General features: G+C 31.3%; 1 protein-coding gene across 7 annotated transcripts in view; it reads right to left on the reverse strand.

The window, feature by feature from the left end:
• The window catches only part of LOC106081403 (basement membrane-specific heparan sulfate proteoglycan core protein), a 304,578-nt gene that overhangs the window by 59,030 nt on the left and 220,735 nt on the right, over positions 1 to 24,813 (reverse strand). The window contains exons 9-19 of one of the 7 annotated variants that reach the window (XM_059366573.1): positions 20,513 to 20,623; positions 19,935 to 20,057; positions 14,870 to 15,031; positions 13,733 to 14,191; positions 9,656 to 9,795; positions 9,432 to 9,525; positions 6,690 to 6,863; positions 6,217 to 6,363; positions 5,893 to 6,028; positions 4,738 to 4,823; positions 1,098 to 1,367 (exon numbers count right to left, since the gene is read on the reverse strand). In XM_059366573.1, coding sequence (XP_059222556.1) covers positions 1,098 to 1,367; positions 4,738 to 4,823; positions 5,893 to 6,028; positions 6,217 to 6,363; positions 6,690 to 6,863; positions 9,432 to 9,525; positions 9,656 to 9,795; positions 13,733 to 14,191; positions 14,870 to 15,031; positions 19,935 to 20,057; positions 20,513 to 20,623 — 1,902 coding nt within the window. Of the gene's footprint in view, positions 1 to 1,097; positions 1,368 to 1,864; positions 2,045 to 4,368; positions 4,492 to 4,737; positions 4,824 to 5,892; positions 6,029 to 6,216; positions 6,364 to 6,689; positions 6,864 to 9,431; positions 9,526 to 9,655; positions 9,796 to 13,732; positions 14,192 to 14,869; positions 15,032 to 19,934; positions 20,058 to 20,512; positions 20,624 to 24,813 lie in introns of all 7 variants that reach the window. The other 6 variants (XM_059366574.1, XM_059366575.1, XM_059366576.1 and 3 more) reach the window with 6 other exon arrangements.

The following is a 24,813-nucleotide window of genomic DNA, read 5'->3' on the forward strand; positions in this document are numbered from 1 at the left end:
TCCTTGAATGAAAAAACTAATCTGTTAGTAAGAGTAAAAATGTTCTTGAAATCTTAGAATTGAAATTGAAAGAATTTTTATTTCATTTTAAGGATTTTTGTCTTTAAATCTAGTATATTAAATTCCTGCACTTGAGTAAAAAAACTAATTATTAATGAGAGTCAAAATATCGTTGACATCCTAAGTTTCTACATTTTTAAGGAAGATTTTTTTTTAAATTTTTTCAATTGACATACAGGATTTTTGTCTTTAAATGTAGTATAAAAGAGACATGGCCTTCAGTAAAAGCGTTTTTAGTGTAAGTCAAAATGTCTTTGAAGATTGGAATTGAATTTGAAAGATTGTAATCTGTTAGAAAAAAATGTGACTTACATTTTAAGACGCAATCCTTATTTGAAGTTTTGTTTTTTGTCTTGGAAATCATTACCAAAGTCCTTCGACCAAGAAAAATATCTTAAATTTTTGAAATTTTTATTTCGAAGCAAAGTGAAACGGACACGTATGTTAGTTACTTTTTATTGGCGTGAAATCCTTACTAAAATCTTTCGATAAAGGAAGAAATGTTAAATTTAAATTTAGATTGAAATTGAAGATTGTGTCAGTTAATATATACCGGCTTAAACTTAAATATAAGATACTGAAAGTCCCTGCTTTTAGGACTAGAAATAACTACAAAAATCCTTCGAACAAATAAAAAATGTTTAATTTTAAGTATTTTTTGTTTAAGTTGCCTAGTCACCTAACCCTCCAACATAACTTTACCTAAACCTATAGGAAATGTTTCTAACGATTTTTTTAATTATTTAGGACATTAAATTCTGCAATTATATTAGAAAAATTTTAATGGAAACTTTTTTTTAATGTCTTGTTCTCTTTTTTCAATTTCATTTTCGTTTTCTCGCATATTATTCAAAACAATTTCAATCAAATTTTTTATTAATCAAATTCAATGTGCATGTTTTTTCTTTTGTTTCTTTGGAAATGTGCGTTTTAAAGAAATTGTTTGTTTGTTATTTTTTTTTTTTTTTTGAAAATTTTTTTTGGGTTTTTGTTATAAGAAAATGTACAATGGTTTTTGAAGCATGAATTCAACTTACAATCACTTTCATCAGAGCCATCGTCACATTGGGGGATGCCATCGCAACGTTCATTTTCATTATAACATTTACCATCGCTGCATGTATGTTGGGGACAAGGATATACAGGTGGTCTACCACCCGGTAATGGATAGGTTGGTGGGCATTCCTGTTCATCACTGCGATCGGCACAATCGAACTTGCCATTGCAGCGTATGGATATGTCGTGGCAATCGTCGTCGCAGAAGAATTGATTGATTGTACAATCTTCGGGAGTGAACACAGTGGCGACTGCGCAATGTTATGTCGGTTTTAGAGTAACAAAGGGCCAATTCAGGGTTTATTTTGAATAATGTGTTGTAGGTGTTGTGCGTTATTGTGTGGTTTTTTGGATCATAGACATACGCATATGTGGTTAGGTATGATTATGTTCAAGTATACACAGATATACATATGGATGCGGGAGGGGAGGAGAAATATAGAGAAGAAAAGCGTGGAGAAACAGAAAGAAATTTATTAATAAAGCATGACAATGATTAAGGATTATTTATATAAGCTTAATATGGGATCTGTTGTTTTTTTTTTAATTAACAAATAATGCTTGCTGCAATTATTGAAAAACACACAAAATGTGAATATTGCAAACAAAAGGACAAAATGGTTTGGAGTTTGTTCTTTTAGCCTGAAAAGTCTTAAAAAATAACTTATACCTAACTTAGGCTTATTCTCTAATAAAACATAGTTGTTATAACACTTAAGATTAATTATAATATATTGCAGCATATTACCCTTGGCCTTACAAAGTTCTTCAGATTCGTCGGATTCGTCTGCACAATCATATAAACCATTACATTTCAAAGTATTATTAATACATTCAAAATTATCACATTTAAATTCAGTCGGTTGACAGCCCACATCGTAATCCAAAGAAAAGCCATTGTTAACCACTAAATATTTATACCCTCGATCTGCGTTTTTTATTTGTGTGGTTTTAAATTTGAAGTGGGTTTTGTGAATTGGGAATTGTTAAATCGTGAGGTGATATTGGCAATGGGTGAGAACACAAAAACAATCATATGGGATGATGGATGTATAAATCACACACAAATATGGAAAAAAAAAATCAAAACGGTTAGACATGTAATGGGAAATGGGAGATGAAATGGATGATGGAAGGGTGGATAATTTGTTTTAGAAAAAATTTATATTAGTTTTCGCTGAAATTGTGGTCAAAATGTTATTTTTAATAGACTTTGGGAGAAGTTGATGTTTTTGTATTGAAATTAATTTTTAGGTATTTTAAGAATTTATCAAAATATTTTTAAAGATTTTTTTTTAAAACTTTGATATTTAAGTAAAATTTTGTTGTAATTACAAAAAACAAACCTAGTGCATTTGTTTGTAACATCCAGAAGGAAGAGGGATAGACCCATTGGTATGAGTCTCTGATTCGGTTTAGCCATGTCCGTCTGTCTGTCTGTCCATCTGTCCATGTTAATTTGTCTACAAAGTACAGGTTGCAGTTATCATCCGACCGTTTTCAAATTTGGAACAAGCATGATTTTAGAGACGAAGCCTATTGAAATTGGAATAAATTGGTTCGGATTTGAATATAGCTCCCATTTTCATATGTTCGTCCGATTTACAGTAATAATGCAATAAAATGGTGTGAACCGATTCTCTTGAAATTTGGTAGAAAGGATTTTCTCGTGACTCTCCACATTACTGATAAATTTCATGGAAATCAGTTCAGATTTGGAAATAGCTGCCATATATGTATATCACCCGATTTTCACTTCTAGAGCCACAGTGCCACGCATTTATTCACCAATCTTGCCAAACGTTTTTCTCGACATTTACCACAATGTGTACGTAGTTTGCTGCAAATCGGATTCAGATTTAGATATAGCTCCCATATTAGAGAAATATTGCTATAAATTGCTCAATTGTTAACCGATTCGCAATGTCTACGAATATTGCTTTTAGATATAGCTCCCATATATATGTTCGTCTGAATTAGAGAAATATTGCAATAAAGTGCTCATTTGTTGACCGATTTTCTCGAAATTTGGCAGGAAGGATAAATTGCTCATTTGTTAACCGATTCGCAATGTCTACGAATATTGCTTCAAATCGGTTCAGATTTAGATATAGCTCCCATATATATGTTTGTCTGAATTAGAGAAATATTGCAATAAAGTGCTCATTTGTTAACCGATTTTCTCGAAATTTGACTCCCGACATTGCTGGTGAATTTCATAGAAATCGATTTAGATTTAGATATAGCTGCCATATATGTATATCGCCCGATTTTCACTTCCAGAGCCACTGCGCATTTATTGATCAATCTTTCCAAAATTTTGTACAATGCTTTCCTCGACGACTACCACTATATCTGAGTAGTTTGCTTGAAGTCGGATCAGTTTTAGATATAGCTCCCATATATATGTTCGTCAGATTTTGGGTAATTTGCAATAATGTTGTTACATATTTGCTTTGCTCGAAATTTGATTCGCATTTTTTTATTTCCCATCTGAAAACATCCTCCGAGTGTAGGTGTAGGGTATTATACAGTCGGCACCGTCCGACTTTATATATAATTTTATTGGATTTATTGAATTTTTAATTAATTTCAAATTGTTTTCGTTTTTAGTTTTCATTAATTCTATTTTATTTCGTTATATTTTATTCTTATTTTATTTGTGCTTTTTTTATTTTATTTTGTTTTATCTTATTTTAATTTATTTCATTTTATTTTATTTTATTCTATTTTATTTTCTTTTATTTAATTTAATTAAATTTTTATTTTTATTTTTCATATATATAATTTTTTTTATTTTATTTTATATATTTTTATTATTTTTTATAAATTTTATTTTTGTAAATTTTTGTATTTTTTTATACATCTTTTTATTTGTTTTAAATTATTTTACTTTATTTTATTTAATTTTTTATTATTTTATTTTATTTTATTTTATTTTAGTTTAATTTATTTTATTTTATTTTATTTTATTTTATTTTATTTTATTTTACTTTATTTTCTTTATTTTTATTTTAAGTTATTTTGTTTATTTTTATTTTAATTTATTTTATTTTATTTTATTTTATTTTATTTTATTTTATTTTATTTATTTATTTTTATTTTATGTTATTTTTTTATTTTATTGTTTATTTTATTATATTTTATATTAATTTATTCCATTTTATTTCATATTTTATTTTTGAATTTTAATTCTTGGGGTCTTGGGAGTGGGAGGAAATACAATAAGACATATATAAAATTAACCATTACCATCACAGTCCTGCTCATCGGTGCCATCCTCACAATCAATTTTGCCATCGCAATGAATACTCAAATTAACACATGTGTTATTGCATTTTATAGTACCGATATTACAATTCATAACGAAATCAGCTGTGAAAGCAAATTTGAATGAAAAATTTATTGAAAACACAAAAATTTTTTATGAGAAACAAAAAAAAAAAATATAACAATAAAAATCCCTCTAAAGGCTACTAGTTGCTTCTAGACATCTATTTCAATTGCTATGGTACTAATCTAAGATTATATATAAACTAAAGCTAACATCTATAAATTCCTTACAAATTACTACAAAAACATCAAACAAGTGGTGGTTAGAACAAAAAAAAAAAAACTTACCACAGTTGTGCTCATCACTACCATCAGCACAATCATTATGGCCATTACAATGCAAATTGGCTAAAATACATTCGCCCGTAGTACAACTTTTCAATACAAACAAATACCAAATTTATTTGTTTGATTTCATAACGAATGAAAAACCCCCAAAAGTAGGCAGTACATATTACGGTTATGGTTGATAGCATTAACGTGTGAGGAGGGTATGACATTCGTTTTGTGATACATAAATGTAAGAGGTTGTTGTGTAGATGATGAGAATTTGAGATTGTGTTTGTGTGGGCGTTGAAGGTGTTGTTGATGTTGATGATAATGATGATGATAACGTTTTTGTTTGTAGTTGTCACGGAATATTTGAAAAATAAATAGATGGGTTAAGAAATCATAAAAAATAGAGTAATGGAAGAAGATTACATATTTTTTATATAGTATATGAAATTTGCTTTAAAACAAAACTTCTTAAATTTCAAAAACACAATTAAAAGTTAAGAATTCAAAAAAGTTTCAATAGAATAAAATAAATTAAAATCAAATTAATTAAAAAAGAAATATAAAATAAAAAAAGAAAAATGAAATAAAAAAAAATAAAATAAAATAAAAAAAAATAAATAGCATAAAAATAAAATAAAACAAAATAAAATAAAATGAAAAAATAAAATAAAGTAAAATAAAATAAAATAAAATAAAATAAAATAAAATAAAATAAAATAAAACAAAAGAAAATAAAATAAAATAAAATAAAACAAAAGAAAATAAAATAAAATAAAATAAAAACAAAAATAATATGAAATAAAATAAAATAATTTTAAAATAAAATAAAACAAAAAAAAAAAAAATAAAATAATATAAAATAAAACAAAAAAAAAAAATAAAATAAAACAAAATAAAGTAAAATTTTTCTAAAGCAAATTTCATATAGAATCCGATATTCCTATACACCGAAAGAAAAATTTATGCCATACCGCCTTGATAGTAAACTAACCCCGTTTTTGGGAAAACAATACCGTATGATATGGACTTAAAGTTTCACATAATCCATACTTTTTGGTATTGTTTTCACCAAAAAGCAAGGTATTAATTCATTATTTAATCTTATGTTATCCATTTTTCTTTCACTGTTTAGTTTTTATTTTTGGCTTAATTCATTGTTCTTACAGATAGGCACCCTCCCGACAGAAAGTGCAATTCTTTTCATCAGTGCCATCATTGCAATTCGGTATGCCATTGCATAGTTGACCACGTAAAATACAATAATTATTATCACACTCAAATTCATTGTCATGACAATTATCTGTGAATAGAATTTTGGGAAGGGACATTAAAAAATAAGAGCATCTTTTAAATAAAACAAATATTAAACAAAAAAAACTGTACACATAACATAGCATATGTTTTAGCTAAATTTCTTTGCACACAGAATTTGGTGGGGGCTTGAGGAAGTTGATGTGAACACAAGAAAATCCTAATATGGATCTTTACCTGTGAATGGTGGACAATCGATTTCATCGGTTTCATCATCGCAATCGGGATAACCATCACATTTTTTCTCAATAGGTATGCAACGCGAATAGTCACATTCAAATTCATAAATATCGCATCCATTAAGAGAATCTTCGGTGTCAAAGTCTTGTAAAATGTGAGGCGAAAAGTTTTATTTTGTAAAGATGTATAATGTATGTAGTGAAGCAGTGAAGTGTTTGATAATGGTTGATATATGAAAAGGAAATATGAAAATAAAATGAGAAATAAAAGTTATATCATGGAAAAACTGTAATACAACATGCATTCGAAAATTGAATAAAAAATGAAAAAAAAAAAAAAATACCATGTTATTTTGAGTGCTTTGCTAACTCTAAAATCCTTAAGGGCTTTTGCGTTTAGGGTTATTATAACAATTCATTTGGTATGTGGGAAAGGTAGGTAGGTCATAGGGAAATTATCTTGTAGTTTACCATAATTTGTGTCATCGTAATTCATGGGACAATTCATTTCATCGGAACCGTCCAAGCAATCGGTTATGCCATTGCATAGTTTATAATCAGCTATGCAGATGCCATCGGCGCATTGAAATTGAAAACTTAAGCATTCGGCCAAATTGCGGGTTTTATTGAAATTAGCAGTAAAATCTTTCAGAATTTCCAATTTTTTTTTGCATGTGTGTATGTGTTTTGTTTTTTTTTTTAAATTTTTAATATTTTTTTATTGCATATAATGATGAATATATGGAGTTGATGATGAGGTTGATGGAAGGTGTAGAAGAAAAAATTTTGATATGAGCCATGAAAATAAAAGTATAGCATAATAGAAAGAAGATATTAGCAAACTAATATAGTGATATATTTACAAATGTTTCAAATGGTTTGTTAATTTTCATATTAAAACAAACATGAAATATAAGTTTAGAGTAAAAACAAACAAAAAAGAAAAAAAAATCATGACAAAAACACATTCAAACTGAATGAATGAATGAATTCATTCAGAGAGTTTTGTGCGGCCATAGAAGTTTAGTTTTGAATAAGAAAAATATTTGAAATTGAAAGTTTAAAATTCATTCATATTGATATCCTGAGAGTTTTAAGATTGATAGATGATTAGTTTTTAAAGGCAAAATCTATATAAAAGGTATTGAAATGTTAAAAACATGAATTATGCGTAGAAATTGAAAGTTGTAAAAATTACATGCTGTAAACATCACAAAAATGGAAAAAATTAAAACGAAGTATGGCATGCCTTAGAAATTGAAAAATGATAGAATATAATTCCGCAAATAGAGTTATTGTCAGATGAAAGTTGTTTTGGATTGCCAACAGTCATACTCTGGTATTGATAAGCAGTATACTCATTTCTGCAAAGACTACCATTTATAGAAGAGCAATGTTAAACTAAGAAATGCTGTATAGCGATAAAACATCAAATCAAACTTTCTATGAATGAAAATGTCGTAAAGAGAAGAAACAGAAATTTATTATGAATTCTTTTATAAAACGATTGAAAATCTATATTCGGATTTCACGTAGGCCGAGAAAACTTGGAATGTTGAAAAGAAGGAAATACAGATACAATATTCAATTCCGAATATGTATGGCCGCTCAGGGAGGGCTAGATTATCCATTTCAGCTTATCGACCACCGATAGCTTGACCAAATTTGAATAGTTGTTCAAATAGCACTACTTGGGACAATCTGTTATTACTTTATTTATTTATTTATGAAAATTTCGCACAGAGGAGAAACGGAAATTTATTATGAATTCCTTTATAAAACGATTGAAAATCTATATTCGGATTTCGCATAGGCCGAGGGATCTTGGAATGTTAAAAAGAATGGAATACAGATACGATGTTCAATTATGAATATGTATTGCCGCTCAAGGATGTCTGGGTTATCCATTTCAGTTTATCGACCACCGATAGCTTAACTAAATTAAAATAGTTCTTCAAATCGCACTACTTCGGACAATCTATTATTACTTTATTTTTATCATATGAATGAAAATGTCGTACAGAGAAGAATAGGACTTCGCTTAAGCCGAGGGAATTTTTGATGTTAAACAGAATGGATAATTTATCCATGGTGGTAGATATCCAATGCTGTTTTACTTGTTTGATTTTCAGATATGATTTAAGAATGAGATGACTAAGCATATGAAAAATATTAAAAAAGTTGAAAAATTATTGACAATATGAGATGATTATTTTAAGTCACATAAATGCAATGAGTGATTGAGAAATGTATGAACAAATGGGGAATTATTTTTCGTATGGATAAAAACGCAGTCTTTGAGGAATCCTATTAAATCGCGAAGGTTTTTAAGATAACATTTTCGGGGATTTTATAAAAAGTTCTTTAAAGTACAGCTGAGCTATAAATTAATGTTTTGCCAAGAAAATAAAGTCACTTATGGTATTATTGGTAGTTACTCAAACAAGTGATACTATAAGGGGTTTTTTTAGAATAAAAAATAATTAAAATTTAAATATAAGGCAGTTATAAACGATGGTATTTTCTGCCTTTCATTTAAATTGGTTTTTTGTTTCTTATATAATGAAGTAAAAAAGATACTTCTTCAAAGTAATCTCTTACTTAGTAGTATAGCTGCAAAGGAAAATTATCAACCAAATAAAAAGGAATATGCTACGACCATAAAAAGAGTTAAAACAGTAGTTATACAATACTAACATTAAAATACATAAATCTAAATTAATTTATATTTTTAAATATTTTTAAAAATAAATAGTGTTCATGGAAAAAAATTTAAAATAAAAAAAATTTATAAAAAATAAAAAACATATATAAAATCAAAAATTTGTATACACATCTTCTAAAAAAATCTAAAAAGTCTACAAAAAAAAAATTTTTAAAAAATCTATTAAATGTGTTAGGGTTTTGATATTAGTTAAATTATTTTTTTTAACATGCCACATGCTACATTCTATAATCTATATCATGCAAAAAATCATTAAAAAAATCAATGTGATATTTTTGAAAAAAAATATGTATATATATATATATATATATATATATATATATATATATATATATATATATATATATATATATATATATATATATATATATATATTAAAAAATACATGCAGCAATTCTATATCAACATTGAGTTTCAACAAAATATGTTTTCTTAAAAAGTTGCTCTTTAATGTTAGTAGCTTTATTTTATATTCTTGCTATACTTACGACAATTTATTTCATCACTGCCATCTCTACACTGAGGTCTGCCATCACAAACTTGAGTTTTGGGCAAACAACCACCGCCGCGTTTACATTTGTACTAAGGATTTGATTGAGGTGTGAAAAATATGCATTGAGATGTTGATTTATTTTTGATTTTGTAGTTTTAGAAGCTTTACTTTGATCTAAGAATCCTTTCAGGTCTTGCAGTTTTGGCTTTTAGAACTTACCTTATCAGTCTCACAGTTACATAGACCATAGCTTTCATCATCATAGCGAGGACAATCAGCGGTACCATCGCAAACAGCTTCCAAAGCCACACAATCACCATTTTCACACATAAATTCCGAACTTAGGCATTGTTTTTTGGCTTTTTGTTTGTTGGTGGTTACGAAAGCGCATTAAATTTTGTGGTTTTTTTGGTTTTGTTGAAGAAATTTCCATTTGATAAATAAAATCATGCCAAATCAAATGTATGTGAGATTGTAAGCAAGAAAGTGAAGTGTTTGAAAAATTAAATTAATGTAAGAAAAGAAAAATAAAAGGAAAATTGTAATGATATGGGAAAAAATGATTTTTTATCGTTTTTTCATGGGTGATTAAATTGAAGACAATGCTAAAAATGTTTATGAGTATTAAGAAATTTGAATTTTCAATAACCATTTGACAATATTTACAGTGTACATACAAGAAAACCAATATTCAATGGTATTGAGATGGCATTAATATAATATTTATACAAATATATTGAAATGCTTATATCGTAAATTAAATAGAAAATGGGTTAACTTTATTAAAAACAAAAAAATAAATGCTATAATTGTTTGTTATTTGTTTAAGAAAAAGATTTTACTTATATATGAAGAGATCTAACTTTTTTTTCCGTCACTTTACATTCTTTGAATTTTTTATGAATTCTTTTAGACCAGTACTCCACCGTGGCGCAAAGGTTAGAATTTTCGCCGTGACGCAGTTGTTCAACTCCCGACCCTAACATCCGAAAAATTGTCAGCAGTGCTTATCCTCTTATTAATGTTGTCTACATTTGTGAGAAATCCTGCCATGTTAAAACTTCTCTACCAAGTGGTGTCACTATGTGACACGCTGTTCGAACTCGGCATAAAAAAGGAGGACCCTTATGACTGAGCTTAAACATTAATCCGACTGCACTCAATGAAATGAGAGAAGTATCCCCTGTTCCTTAATGGATTGTTCAGGGAAATTTAGACAAACACACTTTCCGTTTGAATTGATTTGAGTATATTGAAAATATTGCTTAAATAAATCTCCGGGCCCGGAAGGTATATCAACACTTGTCCTTTGTAAGTGTTCTTCGACACTTGCTCGTCCACTACGCAACCTTTTCAACCTTGCTTACAGTATACAGTACAAGAGTTTTCCCGGCGCGTTGAAAGGTTGCGAACGTTCAGCCCATCCCCAAAAAAAGGTGGGGCGAACAACCTTGCGAATTACTGGCCAATTGCGATATGCTCCGCGCTCTCCAAGGTTATGGAGAGTATGGTTAACCATCCTCTTGTCAGATACTTAGAGTCCAATGACCTTCTTAGCAATAGACAGTATGGCTGCCGCAGAAATCGATTTTCGAGAGACCTAATGGCATTTTTGTCAGAACGATGCAGTCGCTCTATCCACCAGTTTGGTGAGAAGTAAGGTCATGGCTCTGGATATCTCCAAGGCATTTCATAGGGTCTAGCACGGTGCACTTTTATCAAAGCTTTTGGAGTCGGTAATAACTTCGTTCGATTTATATCGAGCCTTGCTCAGAGATCGCACTAAACGAGTTGTTGTAGGTGGGTTTTCATCAGATGAGTATACATTGACTGTAGGTGTGCCACAAGGCTCTGTTCTTTCCCCTTCCCCTTCCCTTTTTCTTATTTTTATTGACAATCTATTGGGTTAGACTTTGAATTCAGTCTACTTATTTGCCGATGACAGCAGTATGTGTCATTCAGATGAGAATACATGGACTGTAGGTGTGCCACAAGGCTCTGTCCTTTCCCTTTTCCTTTTTCTTATTTTCATTGACGATCTATTGGGTCAGACTTCGAATCCAGTCTACTCAATTGCCGATGACAGGCCCAGTCCTCAAGAAATTGTGGACAGAAGGCGCATTATGGATGATTTGACCAGGATTTGTTGGCCATTTCCGAGTGAGGTAGAATGAACAGAGTAGACTTTAACGCACAGAAGATACAGTGCTGTTTCTTGTCTCACAAGCGATTCACTAATCCTGGCTGATATTGAACAGTCAGATGCTCTTGATGTTCTGGGCATGAATATACAATGTGATGTCCGTTGGTCAAAACATGTTTTCGAAGTGTCGAAAGAAGCATTCAAATGTTTGGGGTTTCTAAAGTGATGCAAGAAATATCTCATCTCTTCTGATCTTCTCAAGATCTATACTACCTACATCAGGCCGAGGATGGAATATAACTCTCATATACGGTCTGGAGCTCCAAAATCATCCTTGGAGCTACTTGACCGGGTTCAACGGAGAGCGATTGTGTTGATTGGGGACAGTAAAGCATCCAACTCTATTGCTTCTCTTGAACCTTGTCGGAATGTGGGTAGCGCTGCTCTATCGTTATATCCATGGCGTGTGTTCCAGGGGTATTCGTCTTCTTATCCCTGACGATAGGATGTTCACCAGGAGTACAAGACATGCCAGGAACTCACACCCGTTTGTAATTGATTGGCCAGTCGACCGAACCATGCATTACCAAGAAAATTCATTTTTCGCCCGAACCATTCGTATGTGGAATCGACTTCCGGCTAATGTCTTTCCCATCGACATTAACGTTCAGAAATTTAAGACGAATATCAATAAACACTACTCCCTCTTTCATTTGGTAACCGATTCTCTCGAAATTTGGTAGGAAAGATTTTCTTATGACTCTTGATATGGCTGGTGAATTTCATGGAAATCGGTTTAGATTTAGATATAGCTGCCATATATGTATATCGCCCGATCTTCACTCCTAGAGCCACTGCAAGCGCATTTATCGAGCAATCTTCCCAAAAATTTGTACAACGCTTTCTTCGCCTACTTTGACAATATGTGTAAAGTTTGCTCGAAATCGGTTCAGATTTAGATATAGCTCCAATATATATGTTCGTTCGATTTTGAGAAATATTGAAATAAATTGCTCATTTGTTAACCGATTTTCTAGAAAATCGACAGGAAAGATTTTCGTATGTTTTCGACATTACTGGTGAATCTCATAGAAATCGGTTCAGATTTAGACATAGCTCTCATATATATATATATATATATATATATATATATATATATATATATATATATATATATCGCCCGATTTGCACTCCTTGAGCCACTGCAAGAGCATCTATTGACCAATCTTGCCAAAATTTTGTACAACGCTTTCCTCGACGACTACCACAATATCTGAGAAGTTTGTTCGAAATCGATTCAGAATTAGATGTAGCTCCCATATATATGTTCGCCAGATTTTTGGTAATTTGCAATAATGTCGTCATTTGCCTATTTGCTTGAAATTTGTTACGAATTGTTTAATAAACCATCGAAAAACATTCGGCCAAGTCTATCAAAATTGGTTCAGAATTGGATATAACTCCCACATTGTATTTATGGTGTAGGGTATTATAAAGACGGCATCGCCCGACTTTTGCCCTTCCTTACTTGTTTTTATTATTAAGAAATTTTTCTCGTATTATTACCTTTCTAAGACAAATAATTTTCCCTATTTGAGCTCTTTGCTTCTTTGTTCTGTGAAAATCCCATCTCTGGACAAGTGACGAAATGATAAAAAAATATTTTTTCTTATACCATATGAGTATTATAAAGACAATATTACAAAAATAACTGTTATCCATATAAGAAATATCAAGGGACATTTATACGAAAATGTATATTTGTTACCAGAATAATTATTGGCATCCAATATAAGTACACTGTAAAAAATTTTGTTTGCCTCTTTGGAGGACAAACATGTTGGTCAAATGGTGTGGCCATAAATATGTGTTTTTTTTTTTTGTAACTTTGCCTTATTTGGTTTAACTAGATTTTTTTTTTTTAAATTAGTGTTAGAATGTATGCAATATGTTAGGGTTAATAGGTGCAGTGATCAGTTTTTTTTTGATTTCCAGTAGCTTTAGTATTTTGTTTTTTTTTTTCAATACTAAAAATCTTCAAAATGACAGAGAATAGTGTAGAAAGATGACGATGAGAACAAGAGAGCGAGAAAGAGTTTTTCTTTTCAAAGTTCAATGCCATGATTACAGCTTGCTTGCTAAAGACAACCTACTGGGAGCTGGAGTGGTCAATGTGGTTCTGCGCGTTGTTGTTGTTTGACTAGTCGTTGTGGGAGCCGGACGTGTCCAAAAGGTGGAATTTCTGCGTGGTGTAACCGTTGTTCTTATCATCACATTGGCCGGAGGCCTTTCGCTCGTCATGGGCCTATTGAATTGAGGCGGATTTTCATTACAATCTGATTCATCGGTTAAATCATTGCAATGATAGAAACCATCACATCTCAAGTGTATGGGTATGCAAACATTATTGCCACATCTGAATTGTGAAGTTGTGCAAGGATTATAATCGTTGGCCTTGTGGTAATAATTGGATTGAGGATAATAATAAGAGAATTCCGTCAAATCCAGTTCATGTAAAGGTGGTGCCTCTGTTGTAGGCCTTCTGTGATGCGGTGCATATTCTCTGATAATCTCATCCTCATCGAAGATATCTCTGTCTATATCTCTTAGATCTTTAGGGGCCGTTTAGTGTAGGTTGTGATTAAATAAAACCGCATGCAAATCCAATTGTTCAGGGTTTTGGTTAAGTATATGTAGTGTTAAATAATGAAAAGATCATGCAAATTCATTTTGGGGGGTTTACAAATTTTGCCATTGTTGTAATGCCAGACGCCAATTCGTGTAGAGTAGAAATCACCACATACCATCCAATTTTGGTTATAATTTTTGGTTTTTTGTTTTTTTAAATTGAACATTGAAAAATGTTACAAAATTTTTTACAGTGTAGTCAAGAGGTTGAAAGGTTTGGTTTTGGGTTTTGATATTCAGTTTTGGTTAGTTGAAGTTTTGAGGAAGATTTTGGTTTTTTGTTTTTTATTTAAGACACGAGACCATAACCACAGTTAACATATGTTTTGTTTTATTTTGTAGTTGTAGTGATTATTGGGAAAAGGTAAGAAAAATAAGGAAATTGAATTAATTAATATTTTGTTGCCAGAATTGCTTTGGTAAAACCTAGAAACACACAACAGTTTGAAGTCACAACTGAAGCCAACTTTCTAAAGAAGCTTTCATATTAGCCACCACCAAATTATTAGAATACCAAATTCACCAAAATATTAAACTGGTACTTGAGAGACATTTAACTATTTCTCCAGAGACTGGAAGAAACATGAAAACATAGAACTTACCACAATCCCTTTCATCGGAGTAATCTGAACAATCATAGATATTATCGCATAACTCACGATAGGGTATACATTGACCATTGTCACAACGAAATTCATTGTAAAGACAATAGTCTTCATCATCATTGTCATGATGGTCAGAGGGGATTTTGGAATAAACACCACCTTAGATTTGTATGTTTTGAGCAACCAAAAATTTTTGTTTAAGTTGTTGTTTTTGTGATTTCCAAAAGAAGCATTTTAATATGATATTTACAAGCGTATTGAAAGATTTTTTATACGTAGTTTTGGTTTAGTTGAAAGCATGCAATAAAATAAATAAGAAAAATTTAACATATGTTAGTCCGTGTGCGAAAAAATGGAAAAATAAATCCAAAAACAAAATTCAAAAAAAAAAAAAAAAAAATGGATATGAGTATTCCCTATTAAAAAAGTATAGAATTTATTGAGAGAAGTTAGATAAACAAAGAGAGGAAGGATGTGATGTCAAGAAACCTTTGGTAAAAAATATCTATTAGAAAAATTAAAACTCGGTAGAAATAAGGAAAAAAAGCAATGATTGAAAATCAAAAATTTGATGTTTGAAGGTAAAAAAAAAATTATTGCTGAAGAAATACAATAACTTTCTAAAAAAAATTGTTGAGAAACGTTGTTTAATGTTTAAAAAAAAAATCCTTCTTAAATTATTTTGTGTTGAAATTTGTAAACTCCTAAAAGTATGCTATACTTATTAGATAAACAATTTTCATACTTTTAAAATAATGATGATCTTATTGAATAACAAGAAAATTGTATTCCTTTTTAAAAAAAAATGATGATCTTATACTTGCTCAATTTATGTATTACATGATAATGATGTCATTTTACAAAAATGTGAAATATGTCTTGAAAAGGGTGTTCTCGATTATGGAAATATATAGAGCGTATGGAGGGTTTGCTTAGCAAACCAAATAAATATTCAATTTTCAAATCATAAAAGGCGAGATAATGAAATCATTGTTTGAATTATAAGCTTCTAAATCAATCATAGTGATTGAAATGATAACTCAGCGACAACTGAGTGACAGAACAAGACAGACAGCAAAAAAAGAAAAAAAAATTACATGAAGCGTTTGCTAGCATATCAACACTATCTGCTCATGCAATAATAATTGAAACGTTTTATATGAAAATAATAAAAATAGACATGATTGCTTAATGCAATGTTTATTAAAAAGACATGCTTTCATTGCTGATATATGCTGTATTGTAGTAGCTGCAAATAGGGTGTAACACCTTCAGCAAACATTGTTTACATATTAATCTAAGATACGATTTACTTTTGGGGTGGCTGAAAAACTAATTCCACTTGCTCTAATGTATATCATAAATCTTAATGAATTTAATAAACCTATATCAAATGCAATTGCTTAAGGAGCGAGCAATTAATATTTTACACATTGAATGGAAATAAACATTGAATGGAATGGAAAATATTAAAAGTGTTTGCAATTGCAATAAATTAAATGATAATCTCTGTGTTGGCGCGTGCTTTAGATGTGTTGCAGCAGCAGCTAACTATTAGCCATACAATAGTAGGAAATATGACATTGAAACATAAAAGACTTAATATTCCTTTGAAATAGTGAACATTGTAAGAAATACAATAAACTGAAGTTTACTGTATAGTTTAAACAAAAAATATTCAACAAAAGCTCAGAAATGGAATTGATGGGTCGATTATGGATTCCAACCCAATTTCAGTTGAGTTGCCAGCGGTCAAATTTGTTATAGAAATTTCCATGTCTATATTGAATTGCATAATTTTTTACAATTTATTGAGTTGTCGAATGTTCAAAATACTGATATTGAATGAAACTGACAGCAATGTTCAACAGTATACTAATTATACTAATTTTTTTTAGGAGTTTATCTTCTGGCAACGAAACCATAGTTGAATTGCTATTCATAATCGACTTCTAAGTTTACTTAAAACCCTATTTTTTCAAAATATCTTCTAGAAAAATATGATAAATATGATTCATGTTCGTTTCAGTTGATAAGACCATGCTTTTATTCACATTTTTCCGGAAAAACGCGAAGTTTAACCAAATTATCGCTTCAAAACCCTATACAAATTCTTCATAAGCTTTATCTATGAGGTCTTGACTTACAAATTACTTTTGTTTCACTCGTTTTCATGCAATGGCTTCTTAGATATTAATGTTTTACCAGATAAACAAAATAAATAAAAATAATCATACGCACCATGGAACCAGAATGTAATTATTTGAAATCTTTATAATATACCTTGAAAATTCTAAATTTTCAATGATTATAACAATAAAGAATAAAGTCAGAACCTTCTAAAAAAATAAAAAGGGAACCACATTATTTTATCTTTTGCATATACCTTTAACTTTACAAATTTTCAAGGCGTCTAAGGGGCCTCCCCACCCACAAAACCCCCCAACAGGGCATATGTATATCAAGAGAAAGCTACTTTAAAGTAGAGTAAGATTCTGATATAAAAATTTATTCCACGATGTCTGAGAAGCCTCCCCACCCCCAAAACTCCACCAGTATGGCATATTCACCAATGGGGAGAATATGGATATTAATGGAAAGGTAATTGGAAGTTAAGTACACATCTGTTATAAGAATTTGGTCCAAGGTGTCTATGGGCCCTCCCCAATCTTAAAAAAAATTAAAGTTCTTTGGGAGTTGACTACAAATCTGGCATAAAAATTAGGGAGAGTTTGCGACCGGCCAACCCACTAAATATCCTTCAATAGGCGTGTATTTCAATCGGGATAATATGGGAATTAAAAGAAGGTCAATGGCAGTAGAGTTTGAATCTAATGTTGATATAAGGATCCGAGTATCTGGGTCACGTCCTGCCGTTCAGCAGTACATGTAGATCGCGACAATAAAGTACTCAAATCAAGGGTGTTTTGGTTCTTAGCGATTCTCTCCTCTCAATATAAACAAGACATATTGTAGACAAATGAGAGGTCGTGTCAGAGGTTAATCCCCTTCACCCCATCCCACCCAAAACAAAAAGGAATTAAAAATAATTTATGAAGGTTCATCAGGATAGACGAGGACAGCAATAAAAGGTCTTTGGTAGTAGAGTACACTTTTTGCCTTCACATTGGGATAGACACAGGAAGGACTTGCGGATCTTTAAACATGTGCTATCCCAAGCGGTAGCTTTGAATTATGTTTTTGAAAGTAGATAAGCAATACAAAAAAAACTTGTGTTGATCGGATAAGAATTACTCAATTGAGAGCCTCAAGAAGTCAAATCAGGAGATCGGTTTATATGGTAGCTGTATCAGGTCGTCGACCAATTTAGACCATACCTAGAACTGTTGTTGAAAGTCATAACAAGTCAGCCAAATTGGATGAAAATTGCGCCATCTAGAGGCTCAAGAAGTCAAGATCCGAAATCGGTATACAAGGGAGCTATACCAAAACATGGACCAATCTGGCCCATTTTCAATTCCAACCGACCATCACTAATAGAAGTATTTTTGCAAAATTTCAAGCAGCTAGCTTTACTCCTTTGAAAGTTAGCGTGCATTCAACAGACAGACAGACGGACGGACAATGGGTAAATCGACTTGGAATATATACATTGTTGGGCCTCAGATCAATATTGCGAAGAGGTATAAACGGCAAAATTAGTATACCCCCATCCAATGGTAGAGGGTATAAAAAGACGATCTCTTCTCAAAAGCGATCTCTTCTTGAGCCAATGCAAATAGAAATCCCGCCCTATAGGGTACCAAGGGTCAAAAGGAAATACTGTTTATATCTGAACTATAGGCCCTCATCTGCAATGTGTTTGGGTATTGTGTACGGGGTATTGTAGGATTTAAGTGCACATCACTTATCAAATGAAAGCAAAATAGTCCAGAAAAGAACTCTAAAGGCTTATGTAGCATAATTAGGAGCTCAGTTGTTATGTGTGCTATATATTTTTTCATTAGCTTATTGGGCTATATTTGGTGGGGTTGTTGGGCTGTATATGGTGTGAAGGTTGAAAGGTTTAAGTGAAAGCTATTTCACAAAACAAAAATAATATCTGTGGTCAGTACATCCGTACTTCTATTAGGTTTTAGCTCGAAATTTTTTTTTTGGGGAATGTTGGTTTCTTTAAATTGGCCAATGAACAGATCGCCATTGGTCTGTATCCATATGCGTCTTGGGTACATATTAATCGTAACCTCATTATGAGTTTCTATTAGGAACTGCGTATGATTTACTTTAATTAAAGCGGACATTGCGTATGATTTATATTAATTAAATCCCATGATGCGTATGATTCACTTAAATCAATTCCCATGTTGCGTATGATTTACATTAATAAAGTCCCATGTTGTGTATGACATTATAACTTAATTTTGTACTTAAATATAAATTTAACTTAAATTATTTACCTTAAATTAAATCCTAATTAAAATTAAGCATACGCCTTGAAAATCTAAAACCTATTGTAAGAAATATCATGTTACATTTCATTTAAAATACCAAAGTTTCTTTTGTGTTAGACTATAAGCTCACCATGACAACGTCTTTCATCAGATATATCCTCTGGGCAATCTATGTTGCCATTACATCTTAAATCTTTACTAATGCAGGTGCCATCATCACACTGCCATTTATCATGTAAGCAGGCTATAATACCATGGCAGTTGAGAAAAAAACATTAAAAGTTGCCAATTAAAATCTTAAGATAACCCTTGCCAAAGTACATATTGAGAAAACAAGAGAAATAAGAAAACACAAACATACGACATCCTTCCTCATCTGAACGATCCTGGGGACAATCAACCTGACCATCACAACGATGTATAATTGATATGCAACTAAAATCACGGCATGTAAATTTGCCTTTGGGACAGAAGTACTTAATTTTTGGTATAACTAACAATTTTTTTTCGAGAAATAAATTTGATATTTATATGTATATATAGCAAGAGAAAGAGAGAAGACAGAAAGAGAAGAACATATGTCAAAATGGTTTAATGCCGATGATTTGTTATATCATTATACATTTATGTTCGATATACGCTATACTTACTGCTATCACAGTGTTCTTCATCATCACCGTCAACACAATCTTCGGTGCCATCACAGATAAGGCCATCACTAATACAAGTGACGCCATCTCTACATAGATACTGATTATGACTGCACACAACAGCTGACAAATTCAATTTTTTTTTAGGTTAGTCCAGACAAAACGTTTGTTGTGGTGGGATTATGTGTGTTTTTGTTTTGAGTTGTGTTAGATTTTGTTAATTATTGTTTAGTTTATGTTTTTGCAAGGACATGCATTTTTCATTATTCAGTGTTAGTGTTTTTATTTTGGTTAAGTTTTTTGTATTTTGTTATGGGAAGAGCATGTTAAAAAATTAGAAAAATACCAATATTATTATTATTATTATTTCTTTTAATTTTTTACTATTCTATAACAGAAATAAAAATAATGCAAAGAAAAACTTAGGCTACACATTAGTGGCTAGAGTTTTTATCAGCAATATAAATGGTTTACTTAAAGTTTAACTAATAACGTTGAAGATTTTTGCTATACAAAACGTTTTCTATGCAATAAGAATATCGATAAAAATATTATTGGATCTTTTTTAAAATACTTACGGCATGAATCAGTTTCGTCATCGTTATCAGGACAATCTCTAGTGCCATCACAACGTCTGCTGTTATCAATACACATGCCACTGCGGCATCTATATTGGGAGGATGTGCATTCTGCAAAAGGATCATAAAATTTAAGAAAAATTAAAATTTACAAAATTAAAAAGAAGGATAAATAATTGAAAAAATTGCCTTGGTTTGAGGTTTTTTGTAGCTAAAATTCTAGCAAACCAAAATGCTTACGATTTATTTCAAATTGGTTCACATGAGCATATGATTCTTATTATGTACAAATAAATATGTATTTTAATTTTGAATATGACATATGATGAAAATTTGATTATATAAAATAGGGATATTCGTTCGTCCGTCTGTCGGTCTGTCACTCTATAAATTTTGAACGACTCGTCACATAAATTTTTGATTTAGGTCTCTAGAGCGTATGATTGTTAGTGTTCAAAAAAATATGTTTCCTTCTTAAGTATGACATTATATGATGAGAATTGGATATATAGCACAGTGATGTCCGTTCATGCGTCTTTCTGTCTGACACTATAGTTTTCCAATGAATGGTAACACAGTTTTTTTGTTTTACATGAAATATATCCAACGTTGCGTATGATTTACATATAATAGATCCCATGTGGCGTATCATACGTAGAGCATACGTTATGTGGGAATTAAATCATGTACATCGCATGATTTAATTCCCATGTGGCGTATGATCTCCATTGATTAAATTACACTTTCCGTATCATTATTACATTATTTAAATAACAGGCCTTCCAACTTTTGCCACTTTTAGTGACATCGTAATAATATTGAAACTTTTTTATACTCACCACCGCACAGTGGGCCAAATGGCAAAAAAATTGGAAATAAGTCTACAACTTTTTATCTGTTGATTTTAGCCATACAAAATGTTCTAGACATTTGTAGAGGAGGACATAGGCTTTCAGAAAAGTGCTGTTGTTGGTCCATATCTTTAATACAGGGTGAGCTACAGGGTGTCAAAGTTGACCACTTTTGACTTCTCCAAGCTTCTGGGGGCCATAACTTTTGATCTACTCAACCGATTTACATGATTTAGGACTCTAGAGAAAGAGCTTGACAAGATCTAAAAAACTTATGCATAAAGTACCATGCCATCGTGTACTGTTAAGGAGTTATGAATTGTTTAATTTTAAAATATGAAAATTTGGCCTTGGTTTTTTTCAGTGTTTTTTAAATAACTCCGTCAATTTTAAAGCTATAAACTTCATACTTCACACAAATTATGCCAGCATATGTGTGCATAAAATACAAAAGGAATCACGTGAATATCTTTGGCGGTTTAAAAATGGCATCGTTTTCAATATGAAAAATATTTTTTTTGTCAAAAAATTGCAAAATTTTTCAAAAAAGATACTCCCATTTCCTTTAAGTTTTCGCAAACTTTGGCCATCAAAGCATTATCATTTCTTTCCATTTTCACAAAGTCGAGGTATTAAGAAAAGTTTTAAGTGCTAATTTGGCTAATTTCGATATCAAACAACACCGTTATCTTAAGACCAAAATGGCCAATTTTTTTACTAAACTTCAAAAGTTTCTCACTGGAAAAAAAGTTCCACGGGGATTTTTTCGCTTTTTTTGAACTTAAATGAAAGCTTAAAATGTTCCCAACATTTTAAGGTATGTCTCGCCATATCCTAGCCATAAATGAGATCGTAGCGATCAAAATACTGAAAAAAGTCAATTTTCAAGTAGTGCTATATTCATTGCTAAAAAACAAGTATTACGTCACATTTTATTGCAAAGATGTTAAATAAACTTTTATTTGGTAACACTTCTTCTACAAAACACAAAAAGAATCATGGAAATATCTCTATTCTATTCCATTTTATGGAACCGGCAATAAAAAAGTCAATTTTTCAAAAAAGTCGAATTTCCCAAATTTTGTTTTTGTTGTCCTAATTGCACATGACACACTATAGCCATATTTACGCAACATACCTTATCGTAAAGGAAATTTTCATACCTTTCCAACAATGTATAAAACATTTCTCAACTCGGATTCTATCTACTCTAAAATTCATTTACACTTCATTAAACTCTATATAAAAATGTCTATTTGTGAAATGGAACCTTATATGGGGCCTACACTAAAACATTGATAGATTTGCCCAGGGTTTACAATACAAATGTGTTAGAATAAAAAAAGGTCTCCTGCCAAAGTTTAAAAAAATTGGAATAAAAATATGTGTTTTAGAGCGAAAACACTTCGCATCGGCGTGCGTTTATATGTATATTAGCTACTCCCAAAATAAAAAAGCATTTTAGTTTTGTATTATTTGATTTTATTCTCTACCAAATAATCTAAGGTATCAAAATTTAAAAGCTCTTTAATTTGAATGGCATCGGGATCGTCCTTATCTATATCGTCACATATTTTTGGTAGCCATTTAGTTCTGATGCTGTATAGTACCGGATCAGACGATAACAATAAATATTGAAGTAAATCATAATTTTGGTTAAATTTGGTGCTCTTTCGGGTATTGAAAAGCCGGAACTGTTTAACATCTCTATTACGGGATTCCTGAGCTTCTTCTGTAAGTTCTCCTAACGGAAGTATGTTGTATTCCACAATTTCCTTGCCATGATGTAAGACTTTATGTACTGTCGGTGTTAAAGCTTTCCACGAATATAAATCAGATAAAATGTTTTTTGTGTCATTACTATAAGCTTCAAATTTGGTTGAATTTATCATCTTTTTGCTATTGATTACAGCCAAAATCACTTTGAATCGTCTTAGCAAGTGTTCATCAAGACCGGTTATTTTAGATGTCGATACGGGGTCCTCAAAAAACCGCCTTGCCGAGTTGCCATCATTTGTGCTTCCGTATCCGTAAAGAGGTTTATCTATTATAAGTCCCTTTTGTTTAAACTCCAACTGGATTCGATTCTTCTCTTCCTGCCTCATTTTGTGAAGATCTTGGTTGTTTCTAGCAGAGACATCGCGGTTTCCAGGGCTAGTCCGATATTTAAGGTCATACGATAAATGCAAACAATACTCCATGAATCGAATTCTACAGTGCAGGGGCGAAATACCGAAATTGAGCGCATTTTCGTTTACTAAATTTTCATCAGACTTGTCCTCGAATTGCCCATTCTTCTTGCCACAAATATTGCATCTCCAATTGGACATAACGCCAGTTAATGCGTTTGCCACCTTTCCATCGATCATAGTGAGTTGTAGTTGAAACGAAACTTTTATATTTCTTCCCAATTGGTTTATAACAATCATGGGTAATGCAGCAATTTCTTCCTTTATTTCGTTCACCAAAGATCGTGTTGTGTTCCGGTCTTCCTTTGTATACTCAAACCGAATTGGGCGACATAAATATTTTGACCCAGGTGTTCTATTTATCCATATATCTTGAAATGCATTTTCTTTCGATGATGAAGATTGGTCCTTGTACAATCTCATTCTCAATGGTACTAATGATGCCATGAAAATTGATGCGAAGTTGGTATCTATTTCTGTTTGTTGCTTATATTCGGAAAATCCAGATGATCCATCACAACCCCATTTGCTGATCAAAACCACTTCGGAATTATTACATGTGTTCAACTGTTCTTCAGTAAAATTAGAAATAATTCTAACAGCTGTATTTTCAACAAGATCAGCAAGTTTCACTCTTGCTTTTAATTCGTCCACGTATATATTTGATGGCACCATTTTCGTCCTGGTGTTGTACAATTTATGTTTTGAGGGTAAACAACCCCATCCTTTTTCACGAAGAGCCTTCCTCATTGTTGAGTATTTGTTTCTTGAGAGGCCTAGGTTCAAAATCAGGGCCAGTGCATCTTCCTCCGTGAATTCTGTAGTCGATTTTGGAGTTGGAATACTTTCTACCATTCTCTTTACCCTTTTCGGAGATGCTAATGGTAAAACATCGACAATTCGTCCAACATTTTTTGGTTGTGTTTTTAACAATGCTGTTTTGAACGTATCTTTTATTAAATTTGGCGGATGTGCCGCCAATAGTTCCTCTTGTTTTTTCTTTTTGGTTTTCTCCGTAACTTCGTCGTATGCTTTGCTAGGCCGGCCGGGAATCAGCGGTTTAATTTCAATAAGTAGATCCGATTTCAGCCACTTCTCATACATTTTGAAAAACTTGATTTTTGCGAATGAACATTCTGGCAACCTTCTCTCAAATGATTTGTAGAATTTTTCAAGTTTGTCTAAAGCGTCTTTATTTAGCCTTATTCCATATATGTGGTCCAAAGTGTAAACAAGTTCCTTAAATGACTCCGTGTATGAT

This window comes from Stomoxys calcitrans, chromosome 4, assembly GCF_963082655.1.
Source record: "Stomoxys calcitrans chromosome 4, idStoCalc2.1, whole genome shotgun sequence".
NCBI classification, from domain to species: Eukaryota; Metazoa; Arthropoda; class Insecta; order Diptera; family Muscidae; genus Stomoxys; species Stomoxys calcitrans.